This window comes from Alligator mississippiensis, chromosome 6, assembly GCF_030867095.1.
Source record: "Alligator mississippiensis isolate rAllMis1 chromosome 6, rAllMis1, whole genome shotgun sequence".
Classification (NCBI taxonomy): domain Eukaryota; kingdom Metazoa; phylum Chordata; order Crocodylia; family Alligatoridae; genus Alligator; species Alligator mississippiensis.
The window spans coordinates 4,969,802-4,990,673 of NC_081829.1; the positions used below are offsets into that span (position 1 = coordinate 4,969,802).

Here is a 20,872-nt window from a genome sequence, read left to right on the forward strand (position 1 = left end):
TGACCTCGCCATATGTCATCTCAATGCCGGACGGCAGAGAGGCAAACAAAAAACTAGGTCTTGCTGCTGCTTATACTCAAACACTTTCTGGAACAGAGAACTGCAGGCTGGTGACTTGACAACTACCCTGGACACACTCCTGAAGGACATATGTAGGATTCACTCAGCTATGTAATTCCTAGTGACTCACTAACTCCCAGGGAATAAACCAAATTGTTGTCAATCAGTGAAGCTACATGAATCCACTATATTAGAAGCAGGTTTCTTTACTTGTATCTAGTCAAGAGAAAGAGTGTTATCTTATGGCTTGGCTCATGACTGCTTCCATCACAGGGTACCTCTCTTTTCGAACACCAGTTTGAAAGTGTCCTCCATCCTACCCCACACACAACCCCAGGCGTCTTGTGGCTGCAGCACATCACAGGGTTCACAGAGACTTTCATCAATCTGCAGCTCAGAGATCTGCTCCAAAGGCAGATCCAGGTGAGTGAACAGGACACCACACTCTCTCTGAATCACACCTATTGACACATCTTGATTTGAGGTGTCACTTAGCCGAGAAAAGGATGAGGATGGAAATGCTGGGGTTCCAGCTGTGTCACCTGGCAGACAAACCTTCCCAAGAGAGGATGGATTTGGGGGCATTAGAAACAGAGCAGCATTGGGGGCAGGTTGCACCCCCTTTTCCTCCACCACCTGCTCAAAGCAGGGGGCTTTAGGCTTTCTTAAAGTAATAATATAACATATGATACTATAAATAAAGCCTCTGCATCCATTTCACCACGCGTTTAAGGATAAAAGATGCACGTGTCAGCATAGGCGATGCAATACAGCTGACAGTCCCGTGCAAAGAGGAATCATCAGTGATTCTCTTTTCTCAGCAAGTGAGGGCCCAGTGAGCTGAAACCACTGCAGAAGCTGACACTGCTCTACCTTGAATGTATGGAAGTCATAACTAGATTACAGTTAAAGCATAAAAACCTCCCAGGACACAGCATCCTGCAGGTTATTACACACTTCTTTGGTTTCCTACTTTCACACTAGCTCCGCAGAGCAGGAGAGGTCCCCTCTGCCCACCTGGATCTGCTGCATGCGCTTGTCCAGCTCCTGGGTGCCCAGGGAGGTCTCTGCCGATGGCACGTTCCCTTCACTGTCTTTCAGCCACTTCCTCATCACGCCAACCAACTTTCGGAATTCATCCAATTGCTCCTGGCAGGATGACGCATCCTTTTCTCTGAGAGTGAAAAGGTTTCGAGAGTGAGCTGCTCGTGCTTTGCCTTGCAATTACCATCGCTTGAATATAGGACACTTTTCTCTACTTTTTCCTTTTTTTTGTGTGTTACTGTCGCTTAGCAACGGTGCTTACCATACCAACCAGAGCTATGGCCATAGCTGCAACACACCCCTTTTCCTGCTAAACCATGCTCAGCGCTTGACCTTGGGTCCACGTGTTCAGTGTCATCCTGCCCTGGGAGACCCCTGACTCACACTGTGGGTACAGTACAGGTGAGCAGCTGTCAAAGCGATCTGCAGAGAGCTGGCAGGTCACAAGGTGGATGCGTCACATCCTGTCTTCTAGTTACTGCAACAAGGGCTTGGGCTTATCATTGGAAAGGGAAGTGAGGACGGTTGTAAACAGAGCTGAATAGTAAATACCCAAGGAACAGATACCAACAGAAGAGTCACAAGCACTGAAAGTGCTCCTACTCCTCCACAGCAACTGCCACGTGGCCCCCACCGGGATACCACAAGACCGCGAACAGACGGACCAAATCCATGCAGCAAAAGATGCAGCATGTGATCCGACACCTTGCCCATCCATGACTCCACAAAGGGCAAAGGCTTGAAGGTCTATGAGCAAAGGAGAAGTCAAAATATGGGGAAGGTGTAGTTTATTCCTATGGCCCTGGAGCTTCTGCCTGCCCCTTGGGGGATACCAGGCCTCCCTGCCCCAGCACAGCTTACTCACTGAGCCTACTGAGATCAAGCTCTGCAGACCCAGGCTCTCTCCTTGCCGCCCCACTCCACAGCCACATGGAGGGATTGCTGATGCAGGTGGCTTCATCGGTGGCATTTTGTAGTGGATGCAGTAACTCGGGTGTACTGTGGGGAGTTTTTTTGCCTCCTCCCCTTCCCACTGCAATCGCTGCAGAGTGCGGAGGTGGTGCATTCACACTTGGGAACGTGGCTGAATTCCCTGGGCACTGCTGTCGGGCACCACCAAGATAAAATGGCCCTTGCAAAGGCCTCTCAGATTGCTCAGCAGCTTTTCTTCCCCATCATACTGCATTCAATCCTGAGCCAAGCCCCGCGGGTCTCCCTCCCCAATTTTTAAAGCAGCCTGATGTTTGCTGGCACCCCCTGCCCTTGTTGCAAACCCTCCCATGCCAAACAAAGGCTGGAGGGACCAGCAGATGCTCCTAACGATCCGTTCCCCACGAGGAGCTCGGCAGGGTTGATTTGCTGCAGCCTGTGTTCCCTAGGAAATCACGTGGCTGCTCCTCTTACAGCGCAGGCATGTTCACAACACCCCCAGCCGTGCTTATTTTAAATGTCAGCCTGAGGTGACTGTGTGATGTCTGCTGGTGTAGGAGGGAAGCAGAGGCAGAAGTTAACTTATGGCCCTTGCAGCAGGGAAACGTCAGCAAGTTCTTGCAGTCGCTACGTAACTTCCTACCAGCACCAGGAGGCGCGACCTCCCTAGTCCTGACCCCAACAAGCTGGAACAGGGCATCTCAGGCCTTACCTTTCCTTTGCTACCTTCTGGAGCTGTGTGAAATCCCTCTTTAGGCTCTGCACCGTCTCCTGCATCTGGGAAGAGCCGGCTGGGAAGCCCTGGGAGTTCAGCTCTGCAGCCAGGTGCTCCAAGGTATCCAGGTCCTCTTGGTGCTGCTTCATCTCTACATTCAGCTCCTGTGGAGACAAGTGCCAGAAGGAATGAAGCTCCCGCCACTGGGCTCATTCAAACAGGTGGAAAGGACAGGGCCAGACAGCTCTGGATCCTGGCAAGGGCATCGGGTGCCCTCTTCAGGGCAATGGGACGAATTACACCAGCGCTGAGTGAACGAGCAAAGCCCCGGGGTTAGGTCGACATCGGTCCCTTCCGCACATCAGAGCGATCTATGGGACGGTTACGGGAAGAGGGCAGTGCAGATACTGCCCCCAGCTAATAGGACACATGGGGACTTCAGGGAGCCTTGATGACTCTGTCCTAAAATCAGTGTCCCCAGGGGGCGATTCCCTTTATTGACACTTTAGTGTTTTGGGCTGTACTGATGGATGAGATCTTTAACCAGAGAGATCTCACCCTGTGTGGGCTTGGCTTGATCAAGCTGGTCAGAGTCGCTCCATTAGCTCCCCACCCTAACCCACAGCCAGGACGAGCTATGCTTCAGACCAAATCAAAGAATCGACGGCCCCTTTCCCTTCTTCCCATAACTGGATAAAAAACTGTTTTAAACCCCATAGACCTCAGAAGTCAGGGATGAAGGCAGGGGGAGACCCAAAACTCAACACTTTGGAGTCCCCCTCCCACCCCACTCTGTAACAGGAACCTTCCTCCCTGGCTTAGGCAAAGACCTTGCGTCTCACCTGGATGTGCTGGGAGAAGTGAGCAATGTCGTGGTCTGGCTGGTTCCCAGAAGCCAGCAGCCGGGCTCTGCTCTCCGTGAACTGCTGCAGCTTCTCCGAGAGCTGCTCGTACTGCTCCACCTTGGGGAGAAGGTCCTTCAGCGCATTCTCCTTCTCCTGCTGCTGCCGGCACAGCCTGTTGAAATGCTCTGTCACCTCTGCCAACTTGCCCTGCAGGGCAGAGGCTGTGGCACTGTCTGCTGTCTCCATGAACCGAGTCACCATTTCTCGAGTGGCTTCGAGGCTGCTCTTCTGCCTAGCAATGTCTTGCTTCAACTTCTGCTTTGAAAGACACATGCAGAGAAGACGGCATTTCAGGAGGGCTCTGAGCAAGCCCAGCTGGCATTGATGGGATGGGATGGGATGGGAATGCCTTTCAGAGCAAGTCTGAAAACATCTAGTGACCCTTCCGGCTAGCCAGCCACATTCTCAAGGCTAGTTTTCTTCCTTGGTGCGCTCTCCACATTTCTCTCTCTATCTTACACTACTATAAGCTTATCTTCACCCACTCCCTCTGCACAGCCTCCATTACCTCCCCTTGAGCTTGCTCATGAGTTGAGGAGGTGAGATGTTTCAAGAGATCTGTTTTTCCTTGTTCAATGAAGTCACTGAAGAGGTTTAACAGATTTAACGCAACTTCAGCATAATACAGTTAAAGCACAGACCGTGTCAAGAGGTCTGCGCAATTCAGAGACTGGGGATACAGCCTGGACTTCCTACTAAGCGTAGGGCTGTAGCCAAGGCAGAGAAGCAACCATCTCACCGCATTCGTGGCAAGTGACTCCTGGATGGAGAGGGACGAGAGAGAAGCTGGCTGCTCCGCTCCCATGTTCCTCTCGATCTCAGCCATGGACTGCAGCATATTGTCCAGCCCCTCCTGGACACTCTGGGACTGGGCGATGGCCTTCTGCAGCAGGTCTGCACGCTCCGCCATCTGCTGGGAAAGGCGCTGGAAGTGGCTCACAATGGACTCTGGAGAGTTCAACACGAGAGAAAGTCACTGTCAAGTAGGGATCTAGGACCATCATCGGGGCACCTGCCAATGCTGGTAACTAGCCACATCCCCCGGAGCGGCTACGGCTATGAAGACTCACTGCCTAACTCATTAGCAAGGGGACACACACACCTGGCAAACAAGAGAAATGGGGACCACTGAAAATGGCCATGACTGGAGGGCCAGGAGATCCAGCATCTGCTAGGAGCCAGCATAAGATGCTTCAAGGGAAGATGAAAAACCCAGCAGTGAGCAGGACTGATGACTTCCCCCTCACACACGAGGAGTTAAGATGCTTAGGCAGAAGGTTGCTGGGAACACAGTGGCTCACTAGGGCTACTGTTACAGAAGGTCGTCGTGTGGGGGTCTGTTAGGTCATTTCCTGGCTGAGAAGACCAGAGTCTCCTCTTTAGTCTTCACCTTTGCACCCCTCCTGCATCGTTCTTCCCCCACACAGAAGTATAAACCCCCTAAAGGAAACCAGCAGTGCTGTGTGGCCAGTTGCTGGCTCAGTGCTGGGAGGTTCTCTCTCCGCCTGGTTAGCCACACTAGTGACACACAGGTGCCGAAAGTAAGCAGACATCACTGGAGCCACTCTCCTGTCCTCCGTCCCCCTGTATGTCTGACCTGAAGAAGTTTCCCTCTAGTGTGTCCACACCTTCCCCTCATCCCCATGCAGACAGAGATAGCCACACTGCTTAGTACCTGTGGTTTCCTGAACACGCTTGTGGTCAGGAGCCGGCTCGCCTTTGATTTCCAGCAAGGAACGGGATGCTTTCTGCAGCTTCTCCACTGGCACTTGATGTTCGGCAAGATCTCCCTGCAGGTGCTGCTCCAAAACAAGACGAGACCATTCAGGTCAGCTATAACATCCACCAAGGAGTGACCCCCGGCCAACCCCACCGCCCCCAAGGGCACCCACGTGACTGGAACTCCAAGGAGTTTAGGGTTAGATGTCAAGCAAGCAGAGGTTTGCCTCCCCTCCAGCTGATAACCCTGAGCAGGGACGTGCCCCGAGAGGGGAGCATTCAGGGTATCTGAGGGTCGCTTACTCTCGCGCTGGCAAGCTGCTTCTGCAGAACCGCTGGGTCTGAGGAGACCGGCTCCGAGAGGAGTTTCGCCACCGCCGCGTCGCTGTCCCGCAGCCAGGTCCGGAGAGCCTCTGCCACCTCCTGGAACTGCTGGTAGTGGTCCAGCAAGGTGTTCAGATGTGAGCCGAGCTTGGTGCACTGCCGGGAGAAACACAGGGCAAGGATGTGAAACAGGTGCAAAAGCGCTTTGGAAACCACTGCCCTTTCTCACCCCTTCGCTGGAAGAAAGCAGAGATCTCACTAGGGAAAGACTCGGCCTCACCCAGTTGAGGGAAGACTCGCATGTGGCTACATAGAGACCGTTACCAGCAAATGTAGTGATTATTATTGCTTCAGCATTGATACTGGACTTGTGGCCACGTAGGACCTAGAAGACGGCACAGTCCACACTTGTGGAGCTCAGCCCGTCAGGCTGTGTGACTAGGACAGGGATTAGTGCTGTTAAGGTGATCAAGGAACACTTAACAGGGCCGAGCTGATGGGTCCGTTCCCCAGCCCATGCCGAGCCGGAGCCTGCAGTACCACAAGCTGGTGTTGCACGAGGGATTAAGGTGGGTACGTGTTCCCATGAACGAAGCTACCGATACCTTGGTGTGGAGAGTCGTGTATCTCTGCGTGGCATCATCCAGCTTGCTTTTGACCAAGCCCCCCGTTCCTAAGGGCTCGGGCCCTCCCTCGGCAGCAGCTCCCCTCTCAGCATCCAGCACCTTCTGCCCAGACATGGTGACAAACCGCAGATCCCCTTTGTGCGAGATGACGTCCTCCGAGAAGCTCCCCTGCCTGAGCAGCATCGGCCTGAGCGCCTGGGGGTCGCTGTCCCCATGGTGCATCCTCTCCAGCTCCTGCTCAGCCTGCACCAGCCAGGCCTCGAACTCCCCGTGGTCCCGCAGGAACTTCTGCAGCTCATCCCGCAGCACCTGCACTTGCTTCAGCTGCAGCTCCGACTGCGAGAGGGAAGCAGCGTACTGCTCCTTCAACTCCTCCAGCCTGCCCTGGAGCCGGTCTCTCTCCTCTGGCTTTAAGTTGTGGCCCTGTTTGTCCAGGAAGGCCTGCGCTGACTGGGTTGCTAGGATGACATCCTGCTGCTGGGACAGCAGCTCCTGGTGGCGTGTCTGAAACACACATGTTAACACACACACACAATGCCTTGTTGCTGATATACCTCCCTGCTGGCAAACACCTAACCATTCCCCTGTACAAGACATTATCTCATTACACTAAATGCAAAGTACCCCACCTCATTACACCACCAATACCATATTTTATCACATACAACATGCATCTTTAAAAAAAAACAAAAAAACAGGTGCTGGAAACTGTGGTGTGCATTATATGCAAGGAAATACGGTAAGAGCAGTTTCTGCCGCTCACCAAACAGAAGCCAAGGTAAATTCTGCACATGTTACAGGGAGCAGAAGAAGGACCAGACTCAGCTGCTGCTACTCACTTACTACAAGGAAAGATCTTGCTTTTTCTTCATGCTGCCATTTAAAAACAAAGTGCCTATTTTTTTCTGGGGTGTGCTGCACGTGATAAATATGGTTGCATCTTTGTTTCTCTCTGCCTAGCAGACAAGTTGGTTCCCAAGAGTGCCAGAGGCTCCTGTTTGAGACACCGAAGAGTCACCGGCACAAAGCAAATGCACGCAGATGTTCAACACCAACCCCCACCATTGCCACGGTGTGGTGGTCGGGTCACAGCACTGGGCAGCACTAGCATTATTAATGGCAGGGCAGGTGCTAATCTGGAAAAGGACATGGGGTCACCCTCACCTTCAGCCTGTCGTACTGCTGCTCGAGGGTCTCTGCAGCTCTGTTCACATCCACCGAGTGACCATCAGGAAGATCCCGGGTGCTTTTCCCCACTTGTTTTCCTGGCGTTTGTCCCAGAGAGGGGTGTTTCTGCTCAGAGAGCCCTCCAGCCTGTTCTAGCGATGCTACCCAATTTAGAAGCGACTCAATCTTGCTCCTGCTCTCCTCCAGTTCCTTGGCAGCTTTCACCTGGAAACAGCATAACTCATACATAAGCTGAGGACAACTCTGACTTTGTATAAGCTGCTGTCTCGGCAAAGGGCAAGAGAATCAGGCCTGTACGGGGGGCGGCATTCCTCCTCCCCAGTCCACCGCTCTGCCCAAGACTCAAAGAACTTCAAAATGTCCCCAGTGTCCTTTCACCACATAAAAACCCCCACGTGCCTCTGTAAATAGGCACATCCATGCAACCAAATTCATTCTGCAATTCGCACCGCCATACAAGAGAGTTCATGCTTTTAATTGGCTAAGAAGGCCCCCCTCAAGCCAGATACAGAAAGTGGGTGTGTGGGTGGCTCCAAGCATGTTCTTTTTACTTCTGTCCCATCAAAGTACAGGAGTGTCAGGGCTTATGGGATGGCACCGAGATATCTCTGAGTTATCAGATGCACCAGCTTACTCTGAAGGCTGCACAAGAAGTGCAACCAATTGCTCAAGTCAGAGCAGAGCTCCTTTCCTTCATCCCAGGCCTTCCTTTCCACCACCAGCACCCAACGCTTAGAGATGTGGGGTGGAGAGATGCTTTATAATATGTGGAGGGAAACTGAGGCACACAGTGGGACGTGACTTGTGCTGCGGAGCAGTAGCAGAGCCAAGACTAGAGCACAGGGCATTCCTGAGTCCCGGCCCAGGCCGCTGTCTTTCTGTAAAAGCGCCTGCCCCACGACAGCCCCGGATGTGTTACCTTCTCAGTCTCCTGCTGCACAGCTGCTGTCACAGCATTCTCCAGCTCCTTCTGGGCCACCTCGGTCCTCTCCTGCAGGGACTGGTATTGCTTCTTTGCGTGATGGAGCCTGTCTTGCAAGGCTGCCAGCTCCTCGGGGTTCATCTTAGTCCTGTTCTCCTCTAAAAATTCTTCTGTTGCTTTCAGGACGCTGGCAAAAGAGGCAGCTCGAGTCTGCATGTCCCTCTGCAGGGCCTGGGAACACCACAAAAAGACAAAGACTTTAGGCGCCCACTGAGCAGCTCCTCGATTCCCTTCCCTGCCTTTGTCTTCCAGCACTGACCTTAATGTCACTTTGTCTCTGCTTCAGTGTGGGCAGGTCCCCTTTGCTGGCTGCTCTCTGCTCATCTGCTAGCGTGGTCTCAGCCTGCCCTAGCCAGGTGCAGACCTCCTCCAGCTTCTGGCTGCGCATGGCTTGCTGCTCTTGGAGCGTCTGGTTTGAAAGGGAAAGGGAAAGGAAGCAGTTCAGACCTGCGGCTTGGCCTGTACTGCCACATTCCTGGAAAGCAAAGCAGTAGGGTTACAGTTTAAGCATCTTCCTGATGGCAAGGATGCAGCACAGAAGATGCCTTTGGACGCTCTCTGCCGGCACTCTCCCTCCAGCACAGATCTGCAGGCTCCATGACTGGGGATCAGGGTCCAAAGTAGCTGCAGAACTGCAAGTATGTCCAGGAAAGTATTTGCTTAAATTTACATTTCTCATCCTTTGGAGGGTTTTCTCTCCTTTAAACAAGCCTTTACAATCTCATAGGGGCAGCAGGCCAAATTGTACAAAGCACGGTCCAGTTACCCAAAGAGGCTCTCAGTCTCAAGATTAAAATCCATGCAGAACCTGGGCAAGACAAGCCATGTCTAGACAGGCTGACCATGCAGAATGACCTGACGCAGCACTGCAGCCAGGGAGCATCAACTGACCTAAAGCCAAGTGACATCAGGGTGGGAGAGAGAGTGCCTAGGAGGGACCAAGTGTTTCTGTAGCCGACCCAGCCCCTAGATTTTTGCCACTGGTGCACAATACAGAAGCGCCTATTTGAGCAATTGAGCATGATGTGTGACCCTGACCGTCCTTATAACGCTTCTTCTCTTCACCAGCAAAAGCTTCTTCTGGTGCACTAACAGCTAAACATACACACGTGTGCAAACCGACGCGCTCGGGTCTCTCAGTCTTTAAGACAAACAAGAGAAGCAATTGGAAAGAGTGTCCTTAAGAGCTTGTCGGCTGCAAAAGCGAGATCTTCCTGGGTTAGGGTGGGTGCACACTGAATCTGAAAAAGCAAAGCAAACCGGTTAATACACACACAATGATGGGAGAAGCCGAGCGTTATTGAGAGCAACGGTTAATACAAACATGAATACCGTCTCGAGTGAAGGGGGGGTGCATGCAGTTATGTGGGCTGCAGGAATACAGCAGAGACCTGAGGGATTTAGTCGGCGTGGGTGCTGTGTGCTTCTACAGGCAGGTAGCATCGAAACAGCTGTTTCTCTCGTGTCTGCCACATGCGAATTATGCAAAGAAGGTGGGAAAGGAACAGCACGGGCTCTCACTGGTGGTGAGCAGCGCCAATCTGGGCAGCTATCTTCTCCGACGGACCTCATGGGGACTAGGCTAGAGCCATTAAAACCAAAAGCACTTGTGATCTCAGCTCGACCTGGTCACTTGCCCACAGCTGAGCGCCAAAGGGACTGGCCAACTTCTACGAGGAGCCCGCTGGGAGCTCCCTGGTTCTGAATGCTGTCAAAGGGAAAGCATGAGCTCATGCCTGTGAAAGCTGGGAATTGTGGAGGAGGAGGACTCAAGCCTCTTGAAGGAGCTCACGACGTGCAGGGTGAAGTTATAAATCCTGACAACAACATGCAGGCAGAGTCCAAGAGCAGAGCACGAGGCGTTTCACCGCACACGCTCCAGGCTGAAAACAACCCTGTTAGCAAACTGCAGCCGAGCTGCCCCCGCCCCGCGACTTTCACCTGATCCGTCTGCTCCGCTTGATGGAGACAGACCTGCAGGACCTCCACCTGAGCTGCCACACGCTCCGACAGCTCCCGGAAAGCCTTCTGCAGCTCATTGAGCAGTCTCAGCAGCTGCCGGCTCTGTTGAGGTGTCAAGTCCTGGGCGTGCTCGGAGATAAAGAACTGGATGTCGAAGGCGACGGCATCCAGCTGAGATTTATTGTCAGCCAGGGGCTGTTTTAACTCCTAAATGGAAGGGGAAGAGAGAGATAAAAAGAAAAAAAGAGCTGTTTGTGAAACAGCTCCTCATCTGCATGCCGTTTCTTAAATGGCTGGCTTTGAACAAGACCCACGAACAAACAGGATGCTTCAGTGCAGCAGCAGAGGTGGTCCAGCCAGGAGGTCTCCCCATGGGGCACTGCATGTCCATACGTGATGGACTGACAACTGCTACTTCCTGACTCTCCTCCTAACCCTTGATTCCAGGCCTCCCAAGAGCTTTAGAAAAACCCGACCTCATCGTGAGTGTTTCAACAAACCCAGTTTTTCTCAGAGTATTTGCACGGCTCTGAAGAAATAAGAGGTTCTAGCCCATATGCCAATAGTTCGGTCCGTGGGAAGTTTTCACTCTACCTCCTCCCAACACTCGGGTCTCAGGAGCTATAGCTTGGTGAGCCAAGAGGAAAAGCTGGACTGCCCACAGCTGAAGTGTCACAGCCAAGAGGTGGTAAAGAAACGGTGTCAACTGCTAAAGACTCCAGAGAGCCCAGCGAGAGGATCCCACGCTTCATATTTGTGCGCACCGGCCTGCCGTCTTAGAAGGGCTGAGCGGTACCAGTCGTTTTTAATCATTGCTGAAACAGAGTCAAAGCTCTGCTCCCTTTCTCCGCGTGCTGCTTCGCTGCTCGTCAGCTCGGAGACCCTGAGCCCTGAAAGAGAGGCCAGAAGCCCGGCACTCCCACGAGCAATAATTGACAGTGCTGGGAGAACCCAGGAGGAGAACGAATTCAAAGCATCCCTGCCCTGCAGGAGATCACAACTTTATCTGTGGGGATTAGAGGCATTGCTATGGTTACCGTGTAATGTTGAAGGCTGCGGTTTAAGCCGTTAGCATCCCTTGCGTTGCGATGATCGCTGCTGTCCAGCACTTGCGTGGTATCGCAGACCCAACTCAGCAGCTCTTGCAGTTTGCCCTGGAGCTTTTCACACCGCGTTAGGATCTGAGCCTGAAAACGGAAACAGAAAGCACTACTGAAACGCGGGGCACAACTGAAGGACAAAGCACGGGGCTCGCTTGGGTTGGGGGTTTCAGCAGGACACGCGAGGCGAAAGCGCGCTTGTGAGCGGTACCTTTTCAGCTTCCGCTGCACTGCGGAGATTTAGCACCCGGGAGTCCAGCACATCTCTCACTGAGCTCAAAGACTTCTGCAGGTTCTTGGCGTCTTTCTCCAAAGCTTTCACTAATTGTTCAGGGACCTCTTGGGGTGGATTGGCCACGATCCACTTCACCGAGTCCAACTCCCGATTCACTGGAGAGCGCAGCTCCTTCAGTTCTGTGTCCAGGACCTGAGGCAAGACGGCATCATTAAATCTGAGATACAGTGACTTCATCCCCTCGCGGCCAAAACTGACAGTAAGACGAAGGCCGGGAGAGCTGGACCTAAACAATGTGTACATCAGCTAGAAAGATTCATTACAATCAACCAGTTCATCCAGCTGCTCTTGGCTAGCCAGATCATGATAACCTTTTTCCAGGCAATAACAGGCACACTTAGGCTATTGTTCAAGCATGGATGAAGACCTGAGGCAGACAAGAAGAGACATGCACTCTGTGTTTGCATTGGAAGATCTTTCAGGACCAAATTGCCCAGAGTGACAATACAAACCTGCAATGGGATCTACCATCCCAATATGCGACCCTGAAAAAACTACCCCGGAGGAAGGAAGGACGTGTAAATCAGAGCAAGGCCGGGACAGTGGCTTTCTCTCACCTCGGCCTGACGCAGCAGGTCTTGCAATGCTGCCAAAGTCTGTCCAGCGGGCTGAACATGCTTAATTCTCATCTCGATATCTCGGAGCATAGAGAGATAGGAGACGAGCTTCTCATCGTGCTCCAGACACTGCTTTTTGCTGACCACAGCCTGCGGAGTCAGGAGAGAAAACAGATTTCAGGTTTCCAAAGAGACAAACCACAATCGTGCATTGGAAAGAGCTCTCAGACTTTTCTCTCCCAGTAACTTATTACTTTAGGGACTGCTCAATCTCTTATCTACAAGATTTACTGGGAAGAAATGAAATGCATGCTCTTCTTCCAACGTAAGTTTAAAAATGGCAACAAATCTGCAATGTTATAGCCAAACTGCTAAACAACAGGCCTACGGATTAGTCATTTATAAGCAACATTCTGGTAAAAAAGAAAAAAAGCCCTGCGTTTCAGATGTTTTCCTCCATACATCACAGTTTCATTTGCCAAATCCATTTCAACTGATAGCATTCGTCTAGCACTGTGCGTCCTAATAGGATCCCTAGACTCTGTAGATGCTTCCTGCTGTCAACTGCAGTTGCCCAAAATATTCCTCATTGGTATCAAAAAAGAAAACATGCAATAAATCTATTAAGAAAAAGACAGTTACCTTGGCTGGTTTTGTGGATTCCTCTGAAGTTTCTTGCAGTCTCTCCCCATCTGTCGTAGTCACGCACAGCTGCTGATCTGCGTGGCTGTCCTCTCCGGTTCTCTCATGGAGCTCTTTTCTTTGTGGTTGAAGGGCTGCGGAGGAGGCTTCTTCGCCGCTGGTGATCTCTCGGGTCATTTCGTGCAATGCCTGTTCCTCTAGTTCAAGGGCCACGCAGGACTCTCGATCCCCTCCGGTCCGCAAGGCAGGTGGCTTTTTCTCTGCTAACAAGGTTGTCGGCGAGAACTCATCTTTGACTTCCTGCCCGATCACTTCTTGGGACATCCTTTCCTGTGGCTGAACTGCCGCAAAGAAACCCCGACCATTTCTGATCTCTCCGCTCGTCTCCTGGGGCGCGACGCTTTCTGGGGTAATGGTCATCTGCTCGTCCTCCACAATGCGGTCTTTAGCTCCCAAGGCAATCAGCTTATCTTCTTTTTCAGCCATCTGCTCCTCACTGATCTCAGTTTGCTTTTGCTCAGCCAGATCCCCAAGCAACCCGCCAGCTAGTTCTTCGGCGGGAGTTTCACGCTCGGGTTCCTGAGCGCTTGGGATCAGCTCCTCCTCGATCGTTCTCATCCACGTTTCTTTGGCCTCTGGGGTAGGAAAGGCTCTTTTCTCCTGGGGAGATTTCTCCAGCAGTGTGGCTTCTTCTGGGCCACTGCCCTGCCCTGCCTTCTTTTTCTTGGTTTTCTTTTTTTCCGTAAGTTTTAGATCAGCTCCACTCAACATTTTTGGACCGCCGAGACTTTCTGCAGCCGGGGCCTGGGGTTGAGTCTCGGGATGCTTCCCCGTTACCTTGTCCCCCAGTCTGGTTTCCACGTGTTTCTTGTGAACTGCAGTCTTCAAGGGTTCTTTCAGTTTTGTGCGAGCCTTTTTTTCCCTGCCTTGATCCAAGCAGATGGACTCCTTTGGCCCTGTCTCTACGGCTCCTGATCTGTCCACTGCTTCTTCTACCCTCCCTGTCCTCTGGCTTCTTTCCGAAACAACTGCTGCCGCCACCTGCGCTTCCCGTACCCCAGCTTCCTCCGTCTTGTCTTTGTCCCTGCTGCTTTGAGGCACCGTTTTGGCAGCAAACCGCTGCTCTCCCCCGACCCCCAGCCCCTCTCTTCCTTCTGGCTCCTGAGCTGCTACTGCGCTCCCCACCAAGTCCTCACTCAGAGGTTTTTTAGCCCGTGCTTTGCTTTTTCTAACCCCTTTTTTCTGCATCTTTGCCGCAGCCGCCGGTGGAGTTGGGCGTGCTACGACTAACACGGAGGGAGGCTCAGGGACCGCGGCAGCCTTGCCTTGGGGTGGATCGACCACGGGGCGCCCTGAAGTTTCAAGGGGAAGTGGTCTCAGCAGTTCTTCTACTGCTGCATGCGATGCCTTTTGTGATTTTTCAGAAGCAACACCAGTCTCGTCTCCAACTGACTTGTAGTACATTGCTTTAGATCCAGCTGTGTGTTCAGCAGATGTCTCGGGAACGTGCCTGTAGGGAGCCAGCCTTTCCTGTCTGGCAGCTACGTCCTCCACTACCTCCTGGGGACGGCCTCCTCTCAGCTCTGCAGGGTCGGGTTTGTCACCGGGCAGGCCAACAGCCTGCCGAAGAGCAGCAGTCACTTCTTGGCTGATCAATCCTTTCTCAACAGCCTCCTGTAGAGTTAACCTCTCTCCACTATCGGGGTCGACAATGCCTCCCGTCATCATTTGGTGGGATGCAATGATTCTCGCCATTTCCACATCCACCAGGCCTTGTTCCAGCGCAGACTTCAGAGAGAGTCTGTCACCATTATCAGCTTTCACGATCCCACCAGTGTCCGCTTGAGCCTGCAGGACTCTCAACGTGGGCACAAGGTCCGCTTTCCCCAGCTTTACTGCCTGGGCACATGTGAGCGTGCGCCCGGTCACCTCATCCTTCATTGCTCGGAAGGGATGGATTTCCAAATACCTCTGTCCAGATTCAATGTCAATTTTGCATTTCTTTATCAGTTCCGAGTAGGGGACAAGCATGCAGGTCTCGGGATCTACAATTCCATGTTTTATTGCAGATGATGACATGGCTTTTTCCACCACCAGCTCAGGCAACAACCCTTCCTTGACAGCCTGGGACAAAGTCAACCTCCCACCAGAGACAGGATCAAAAACACTTCCACTCAAAGCCTGTATTTCTTGTACTCTACTTCGAAGCTCTGGGGTAGCCAGCCCTGGTGACACTGCCTGACGTAAAGACGCACGTTCCTCGGTTCCTGGGTGAACATAGCGACGCAGGCACACGCTTTCAGCCTTCAAGAGCTCTGTACACAAGTCTTGATCAATTAATCCATGTTTCATTGCATTATTGACAGAGAGTCTCATTCCAGACGCGTGATGAATAATTCCACCATCAGCTATCTGTTTGGTCAAGAGCTGGAGGGCTTTCTCCTTGTCGAGCAAACCTCTCTCAACCGACTGGACGACGGTCAAAGGCTGTTTGGTTTTAGGATCCACAATTCCACTGGTTTCAGCTTGTAAGCCAATGAGCTTCTGCCTTGCTGCCTCGTCAGTGCCTTTTCCTTTAGATGCTTTCTCCAACTTTATAAGATCTTCTTGACTGGAGGGCTCTATCAAGCCAAGGTTTGAAGCCAAAGTGACTGATATTTTTTTGTCCCGTTTCAAGTCAACGATTCCTCCGGTAACCACTTGTCCTTCTAAAATCCTCGCCGCTGTTTCCTTGTCCAAAAGGCCAATCTCCGCTGCATCCTTGACCGAGTAGATGGCATTGTTACATGGGTCAAGAACACCACTGACTGCTTTATCACAGGCCAGCACCTTCTGCAGGAGCTTCTCATCCATCAGGCCTTCATTAATGACTTCATTGGTGGTCAGCGATTCACAGGTTTGGGAATCAAAGAAGCCATTGAACATTTTCATTTCCTCCATCACTTTAACAGCTGTGTGGCTGGGCACCACCCCGCAGGCTACTGCTTCATTCAGAAGAAGAGTCTTGCCGGTCTGCTCGTGAAGTATGCCACCGCCTCGGAGCTGCGCCAAGAGCATGTTCAGAGTGTCGTCTCCTTCCCGCTCCACGGGACGTCGGATTAGCAGGGACGGTTCAGCAATACTGTAATCAACTGATGCTTCTTTCATCTCCTGTTTTTCTACTTCCAACGCTTTTGCACTCTGGGCTTTTTCCAATTGCCTTTCTTCCATTTCCTCCTGTCCAATTTTAGGAGGCTTAATCTCCTCTCCTTCCACTGATCTGCTCTCAGTTTCTTCCTTCTGGAACAAACCGATTTCCCCAATTTCTTCCGCCTCTACTTCCGATTCCACCCTTCCTGCAATTCCCTCTGCTCTGATTTCTGGTTTCTCTAGGGTTTCCGGTAGGGCCACAGAAATACAGATGTCTTTTTTCACACCACCCATCGCCGGTTCAGGTGTTCTGTCTTGAAGTTTCAAACTCCTCGCTTCGTCTACCGAAAGTATAGGAACCCCGGGAGCTTTTTCTGTTTCCACCAGCATTTCCTCTGGTTCGCCAGGCTTCGTCTCCGAGCTAATTGCACTAACAGATTCTTGCCTTGGCGATTCGAACGGGCTTTCAGCCTTGGTTGTTGCCAGTCTTTGCTCTTTTCCCAGTTCACTATCAATTTGGCTCTTAATGGAAACAGGTTTTACACTCTGACCCGGATCCTTCATAATCAATGCTTTTACTTCATCTTCCAGTGGAGCGCTTCCAAGTGCTCTCTCTGCCTTCCTGCTATCGAGAAAAGGTTTTGGTGGCGAGGTCTCTTTACGCTCTTCTGTTGAAGGGGCAACTTGAATTTCAAGTTGTTTTAAAGCCAAATCTTTACCGGGCTCCCTTTCAGGAAATGCACTCCCTGTGACTTTTACCTCCTCAAGAACTTTGAGTTCTTCATAAGTCTCTTCTCTCCCTTCCAACAAGTCAGCATTTGATCCATTTTCTTGTGCCTGTAAAAAGGCTTTAGTTAAATCATTTAATTTCCCATCTACTAAGAGCAGTTTGTGGCCATTGTGGATGTTGATATAGCTGTGGGTCATCAAATGGACCATCAGCCTTTCATCTTCGCTCCTTGGCAGAGAGTCACTTTGCTCTTCACGACCTGGAGGGCCTCTTCCTGCAGAGCTCAAGCTGAGTTTGCTTCTAGCTGGAGAGCCCGCCAGCTGCATGCTGGGCATCATGTCGGGGATAGCAATTGATTTTAACCTTTTCGCAACCCCTCTCTCCAAGACGCCCTGCTCCACTGCCTTCTTCCAGGACAAGATCTCAGTGGTTTCCGGAACGAAAAGAGCCTGGATGGACCGTCTCTTGCTGAGAACCTTGCACGCCAAGTCTGTAGACAGGAGGCCTTGTTCTAGGGCATCTGCAACAGGTAGGATCTCACCTGACTCGGGCCACAGCAGCCCCATAAAGGACCAAAGGGATTCTAGGATCACCAGAGCAATCCTGGAGGCTACTAAATCCTTCTCCACTGCCTCATCGATGGTCAGTCTCTCTCCTGTGATGGTGTCTATGATGCCACCTGTCTGCACTTGTCGGATTAAGAGTGCACATGCCATATCCTGATCAATCAAATTATGTCTGACTGCCTCGTCCACTGTCAGCCTGTGCCCTGTCTTGGGGTCTACAATGCCACCAGCAAACAGCTGGGCTTCCAGTAACCTCACCGTTACCTCCCTATCAATTAAGCCTTCCTGGACGGCACGGAAGATGCTAACTTTCCTGCCTGATTTCAGGCTCACCATCCCACCTGCCAGCTGCTTGACAGGGAACAACCGGAGGCCAGTCTCCTGGTGAATGATGCATCTCTGCATTAGCTCTGTCAGGCTGATTTTCTCGGCAGTGTTGGGGTCGATCAAATCCCTGGCTGATCTTAGACGAGATACCAGTTTTGCGTGAGTCTGAGTGGTAATGAGGCCTTTCTGAAGAGCCTTCTCCATGCTAATTCTGTCCCGACTTGAAGGGTCTATAAAACCCCCTGTGACGAGGTGAACTTCTAATATCTTCAGGCCAAGGCTCTCACTAATTTTCTGCTCCTCTATCGCAGCAACAACAGGCAGAAGCTGTTTTCTTTCAAAGCTCATTTGATCTATCAAATGAAGGGCCTCCTGCAGCTCCTGCAACCGCTGGAGCATCCTGTCATCAACAATGTTTCTTGCCAGGCTTTCTGCCAAAGAGAGTTTCTCGCTGGTCTCAGGAACAACCAAGCCAGACATGATAAGCTGAGCTTCCAGCAGCACAAGACCTGTGTCCTGGTCTATGAGACCTTTCTGCATCGCACCAAAGACAGGGAATATCTCCACTGTGCCAAGGTCTATCACTCCTGCGACTGTTTCGGTCCCCTAAAAACGGAAAGAGAAAATAAAAAACAAATCAGAACCACAGAGGCTGGTGAAAGCAAGCTACCCAAGTAACTGCAAGGCATCAAGTTCGGGGATGTCTTTATTTCCAAAAAAAATAGTTAAAAGAAACCCCCTAGACTAGAGAGCAGATCCCAAAGTGCAGCTCCCAGTGCATCCCAGTTTCTGGATGGCCTTGCACATCATCAGCTGTGTTTTAGGGCTCAGTTTAGTCTACCACATGGGGCAGCACTGAGATATTTCAGACAGCCACCAGGATAATAATGCAGCAAAAGCAGCAAGCAGCAAAAACCTGCAAGGTTTTCCAAAGTGATCAACAGAAAGAGAGAGAAAAACACATGAAGACAGACACACTTCAGCCTTTCAATATTGCAGTTCAAAAAGACAAAACGAAGCCCATTTTGTCCTATCCTTATTCATCTTTGGGGCTTCAGAACTGCCCTGCTGTTTTACCGCTCCTATCTATGCTCCCCGCCATGCACAAATAACACTCTTCACTTAGCAGATGTGCAGTGCCAGCCACCGATAAAAAGAAAGGAAGCCCATGGCATATATCAGCTTATCTACAGACCAGCCATGCACCAAAGAGCAGGGAACTTGCTTCTGACCATGCAAGAGGGCTCCAGTGGTGCATCCTCCAGTACTAACCACCACGATTTCCCTCGCTGTAGCATATCAGAAATAGCCGTGCTCTTTAGTAGGCAAGGCAAAGCCTCAGGAAATAATACAGCTCTTGGCTACAATAGGTTCCAGAGTGGGAAACCATGTGATTGGGACAGAGGCTCGCATGGCATATGGTTCAGGTATTTCCAGAAAGTCTTTTCTCTTGCTGGTAGTAGCACAGGAAAAGGAGAGCAAGTTTCTTGCAGAACCCCATGGGAATAAGCACTTCCTACGCTGCACATGGTCTAGGTATCAGCTTGCACAAACTGCTGCTTACGCAGAAGATGGACACACGATGCTGGGCGATTCCCTTGGGGATACATGGAAGGAGGAGCTGGGAATCTCAGCTTGGGGAACTATGGAAGGCATTTAGTTTGTACTGGTCCGAGGAGCTAAGAGCTCTCAATCAGGAAATGTGTCACTGGAGGACTGCGTGGCTGCTGTGCTGCTGGGGTAAGATGGCCAAGGATGCTTTGGTTTTTCCCCCTGTCCTGATTCATTAAAGAACCTTTGAATTTTTTATCACCGCCACCAGAATCAAACCCAAAAGCTTGCAAAGGAGAATTTTTCCAACGATTTGAGTCGGTCTAATGAAAGATATCAGCTTCACCCAAAGACCCTTGTCTGCCTGCGTCCTTAGACCAACACGGCTACAACCCACACCCCCACAATCAAACATGCGCATTGCACACCGAACGAGCCGGAGGAGGACAGAGGGAAAGAGAAAGTGAGAAAGGACATAAAAAGCTTTTACTTACCAGAGATGCAGGGTGTGCCTTGAGCAGTTAAAGACAGAGCCTTATGGAGCAGCTCAGGCGTGTCACGCACACAGTGTAAAGCTTGGGGTTAGCGTCCAGCATGCGACTGTTTTGTTTTGCGAAAAAAAGAGCCCCACACACGGGTCGTCCTCTTTGTCACTTTGTGGGGTTTGGGGTTGTGTGTTTAGAGTCCGGAGGGTTAGTTAAACTTGTAAGCAAGGATGTCAGTTAATCTCAACAATAGTTGACATGAAACACAAACTGTACAGGGACACATCATGCTCAATGTAGCGCGCTCTGTAGTTCGGCTTTTTGAGGTTTTTTTGCTTTTGTCTTTTGAATTTTACAACCTTTCACAGAGTTGGATGTTTCCAGCAAGCAAATGTTAAAATATCCTTCATACGCTCCCTTCTACAATGAAGCAACTGTACCAAACGATAGCCTCAATGATGCGCCCTTCCACGGGCCAAGTATCTACAGCAAAGGCCTAAAGGAGCCTCTTTGGAAGAGCTATAACCCTCCCCTCGTTTTGGGCTTCCCCAGGAGTGCCAGCGAGCCTGCTCTTTTCTTATAGTCTTGTTATTCAACAGGCTGTACCAGGGGGTCCTGCCACAACCACGCACCCAAAGACACCTCCTCCTCAAAGCAGAAATGTCTTTCCATGCTGGTTCAATAAAACACAGCAAAGTCAAGGGAAAACTCTGGTAGGAAAACATTTGCCTTCATGGGGCTGGATCAGGGAAAGGCAAGAATGAACGCCTTGCACCCTTTTTAAAGCACAGGGCTGTCCTTAGCCTCCTTTCTGGCAGCAGGGAAGGTAGCAATAACGATGTTAAAGCTTCACTGGTGAGGCTGGTGGCTTAGAGGCCAGGAGCCTTGTGTCTGCAATGTTGTCTGCTGCTGGAAAGTGAGCTAAAAATGACCCGGCTTAAAAAAAGAACTGGATGGAGACAGCTGAAATGTTTTAACACACCTCTACGGTTTGCTTTACTTCTGTGCACGCAGCACTGAAAACGATAGGAGCCT

At 51.3% G+C, this 20,872-nt stretch overlaps 1 protein-coding gene across 13 annotated transcripts in view; it reads right to left on the minus strand.

Moving 5' to 3' along the window:
* The window catches only part of MACF1 (microtubule actin crosslinking factor 1), a 222,488-nt gene that overhangs the window by 83,002 nt on the left and 118,614 nt on the right, over nucleotides 1-20,872 (minus strand). For 11 of the 13 annotated variants that reach the window (XM_059729551.1, XM_014611131.3, XM_059729550.1 and 8 more), the window contains exons 36-50: nucleotides 13,050-18,407; nucleotides 12,408-12,557; nucleotides 11,767-11,982; nucleotides 11,493-11,642; nucleotides 10,435-10,662; nucleotides 8,753-8,902; nucleotides 8,431-8,664; nucleotides 7,488-7,715; nucleotides 6,303-6,827; nucleotides 5,677-5,853; nucleotides 5,330-5,453; nucleotides 4,394-4,602; nucleotides 3,592-3,909; nucleotides 2,747-2,913; nucleotides 1,078-1,234 (exon numbers count right to left, since the gene is read on the minus strand). In XM_059729551.1, the coding sequence (XP_059585534.1) occupies nucleotides 1,078-1,234; nucleotides 2,747-2,913; nucleotides 3,592-3,909; nucleotides 4,394-4,602; nucleotides 5,330-5,453; nucleotides 5,677-5,853; nucleotides 6,303-6,827; nucleotides 7,488-7,715; nucleotides 8,431-8,664; nucleotides 8,753-8,902; nucleotides 10,435-10,662; nucleotides 11,493-11,642; nucleotides 11,767-11,982; nucleotides 12,408-12,557; nucleotides 13,050-18,407 (8,391 nt within the window). The remainder of the gene's footprint in view (nucleotides 1-1,077; nucleotides 1,235-2,746; nucleotides 2,914-3,591; nucleotides 3,910-4,393; nucleotides 4,603-5,329; nucleotides 5,454-5,676; nucleotides 5,854-6,302; nucleotides 6,828-7,487; nucleotides 7,716-8,430; nucleotides 8,665-8,752; nucleotides 8,903-10,434; nucleotides 10,663-11,492; nucleotides 11,643-11,766; nucleotides 11,983-12,407; nucleotides 12,558-13,049; nucleotides 18,408-20,872) is intronic. The other 2 variants (XM_059729557.1, XM_019498838.2) reach the window with 1 other exon arrangement.